Source organism: Nicotiana tabacum, chromosome 7 (assembly GCF_000715075.1).
Source record: "Nicotiana tabacum cultivar K326 chromosome 7, ASM71507v2, whole genome shotgun sequence".
NCBI classification, from domain to species: Eukaryota; Viridiplantae; Streptophyta; class Magnoliopsida; order Solanales; family Solanaceae; genus Nicotiana; species Nicotiana tabacum.
Genome location: NC_134086.1, coordinates 111,150,026 through 111,153,324, shown reverse-complemented (window position 1 = coordinate 111,153,324; position 3,299 = coordinate 111,150,026). Strand labels below are relative to the sequence as shown.

Here is a 3,299-nt window from a genome sequence, read left to right as displayed (position 1 = left end):
ATCAGTACCTGCACATTAAGTGTAGAAGTTTAGCGTGAGTACAGAAAACAATGCGTACCCAGTAGATATCTAGTCTAACCACGAAGAAGTAATGATGAAGGGTCGACTTGACACTTAATAGAGATCAAATAATAATATAAATACATAAGTAGACATGCTGAGTGTAGAACAAGTAGCAACAAAGCAAATAAAGTAACTGCAGTAAATCCACACATGAGTCAATGCCATATAATTAAACATGACATAACCGACCATGAAGGCACTGACTCAATTATTACCAAACCAAACCCTGTTCCGATTATTAAGCACAAAACTACCGAGGCAAATGGCCTGATCCCGTAGGAATAGTGGTGCTCAGTACTTTCGAGGCGAACGACCCCATACCATAAGAATAGTATTACCAACATGCCGAAGCGAACGACTCGATCCATAAGAACAGTGTTACCATACTGCCGAAGCAAACGACCCGATCCCATAAGAGTAAGTTATGTCACTACCGAGGCGGGAGTTGGGGTGGGGTTGGGTGGGTGGATGGGGAATATGGTGGGGAAGACTACGAAGGAGTTTTGGAAAATGTTTTCCCTTCTCTTGATAAGGAAAACATTTTTCAAAACATTTAAGCCAACAAAATATAAAAAAATTAGAAAACTTTTTCGAAAAATATTTTCCTCCATACCAAACACACCCTTAATTATGCTAGTTTTTTTCTTCGTTCATACAAGTACTCCACAAGCAAAAATTTATCTATATGGATCATGAAATAAAACATTCTATATCATTGGTACTCCAAAGTACAACAATTGGAATGAAATAATACTATTTTAATAAATGCACTTTAATTTAAAATAAATTAATTGGCAGTAACAGCAGCCTTAACGCCGTTAGAACAATGTGGCCCGATGGTACAAATGAAGTACTGTGTTCCTTGTACAAGTGTTACTTTGTCGTCTCCTGAGCTAAAAACTTGTCCTCCAGTACCATCGCAAGCGTCAAACCCTGCCTTGCTCACTTTCACAACGTTGTGCATCCCAGCCATGTATTTAAATTCTGTATTTTACGAAAGAAAAACGAAATAGAGAAACGTTAATTTTTGTCAAATATATAGATGCACATTTTCATTATTATTTGAATATAAAAAGTATGTTTATGAATGCTTACCAATGACATCGCCAACCTTGAAAGTCTGGCCATTAGGCCAACCATTCATGTTGAAACCCCAACCATTAGCGCCACCAGCAGGAAATGTAGCTGCACTTGAAATGCTGGTTTGAAGTAAGACGCATAGCATCACAGCTGCGGCAATAATTGTGGCTCTGTTTCCTCCTGACATTTTTTAAGAATGAATATATTAAATAGATACGCAAAAGGATTATTTTATAAAAGAAATTATAGTAATATATATATAAGAGGGACAAAGAATGCTGACTTGGCACCTCTTATAGACTAGGAAAGGTATTTATTTAATTTCTTAATTTTTTGGGTTTTTCTTCTATTTATGTGTTATATTAAAAAACCCAAAAGACATAACTCCTCATTAAACATTATCCTTTCGTATCAGTTACAAACTTATCATTTCACATCAGTTACAAACCTTTATGTGGTATATTAAAAAATTTAAAAACTAAAAAGACATGATCTTAATTAAACATCATAATTCCATTTCAGTTACAAACATTTTCACCTATAATTGCTCCTATTCCAATCCTATAAATTCAACTTTCTTTCTGGCTATTTTTGTTCGTAGGTGAAGTTCAACTATGACAAGGTGGAGTAATGCTTCTGTTTAATTAAGCTTCTATTTTCTTGTAACTATTTTAATGGGTGCTGGTTGTTCAACGTAGTACTTTTTTCGTTTATATATTTCATTTGCTTTAAAATTGGTCTGTTGTTATATTGTAATGTCTAACAATCTTTATGAAAGAAAATATGTATGTTATTATTTGTGTTTCTCTGATTTCAGGATGATTTCGAATTTTGAGAGTTACGTTAGCATCATTAGTGTCTACTTTGTAAGTGAATCATTCCACTGTCTATAATTTAAAGCCTCATTTAGTAATGGTTCAAAAATATATAATTAACTTTTTTTTCTTGATAATCTAAACAATTGAACATGATGCAAAAACCTTTACTTAGTTACATTGTATGTAATGTTTACCAATCTTTATGGAAGAAAACAGTTTTTTTTTTGGGTTATTTGTATTTCTTTGGTTTCATGATGTTTCAAATCTTGAGAATTGCATTAGTACCATTAGTATTAATTTTGTAAGTTAAAAATATGTACCTACTTAAATTAAAGAATATTATGTATATAAATAAGTTTTCACACTTGCACTATACACAGAAATAATGTAAAGAATTAATTATATGAGAAATAAAAATACAATCTTTTTATGAAACATAGACAATTTTTCAAATAGAAAACTATGTAAAATTGTTAATCAAAGGAAATAATATTTTAGTAATTTTTTCTCAAAATAAAATAAAGTGTTGAACGTATATTTGCAACTAAAGGTCTCAATTTTTTTTATTTATATACTTAAGTGATAGGAAAAGATGATTGTTTCATATTTTAATCAAGTGACTCATACTCCTATGTGATAATAAAATATTTTTTACAATTTGCTTAACCATATACATTTTTGATATTATGAATGTATAGGAAGTTTCAATTTTAATTTGATAATTCAGCTAAAGTTTTCACTTCTCAGATATTTTTTACAATCGTGCGAAGCGCGATTAGTTAACTAGTTATTTTATAAAAGAAAGGCTCTTAGTGTTGTTGTGCCAATTGAGTGAGAATTTAGACCCTTTTATAGGGAACTTCTTGTACCATTTGACTCACTATTCATTGGATTTGGAATATCTACCGTTTTACTATTATCTGCAAATTTATTAACAACCTTCCGAAAGTGTAATCTTCGAAGTTTTTCATTGTAAAAAAATTAAAGAATCTTTATTTTATGATAAGTCAATAAAATATTACAAAAGAACCTTGTCATTTGACTCAATTTCAGCAATGAACTTCTTCAAAAAATATTAAATAAGACCATGATATTTCACACCATGTCCCCAATAAGAAGAGCGTCCAAAATTAATAGAAATAATCCCGCACTAAAAGAGGTCGACACCTACAAATCGATTTAAATAAAGACAGTTGCGGGAAGCCTACAAATATCTTATCAAAAAGATTAGAACATCTTATAGGAGTCTTATACACTTTCTTCATCGTTCTTTTAATTCATCCATCTAATACCTATTTCCTCTTGCTTCGCATGGCCCAGTTTTACCTCATAGAAATC

At 31.3% G+C, this 3,299-nt stretch overlaps 1 protein-coding gene across 1 annotated transcript; it reads right to left on the bottom strand.

Annotated features, from left to right (window-relative positions):
• Positions 1-850: 850 nt before the first annotated feature.
• On the bottom strand, positions 851-1,380 carry LOC107782326 (basic blue protein-like). The gene is made up of 2 exons (XM_016603205.2): positions 1,159-1,380; positions 851-1,047 (listed from the first exon to the last, which is right to left on the bottom strand). The coding sequence occupies exons 1-2, from the start codon at positions 1,328-1,330 to the stop codon at positions 851-853; spliced, it is 369 nt and encodes a 122-aa protein (XP_016458691.2). The 5' UTR covers positions 1,331-1,380.
• Positions 1,381-3,299: the final 1,919 nt, after the last annotated feature.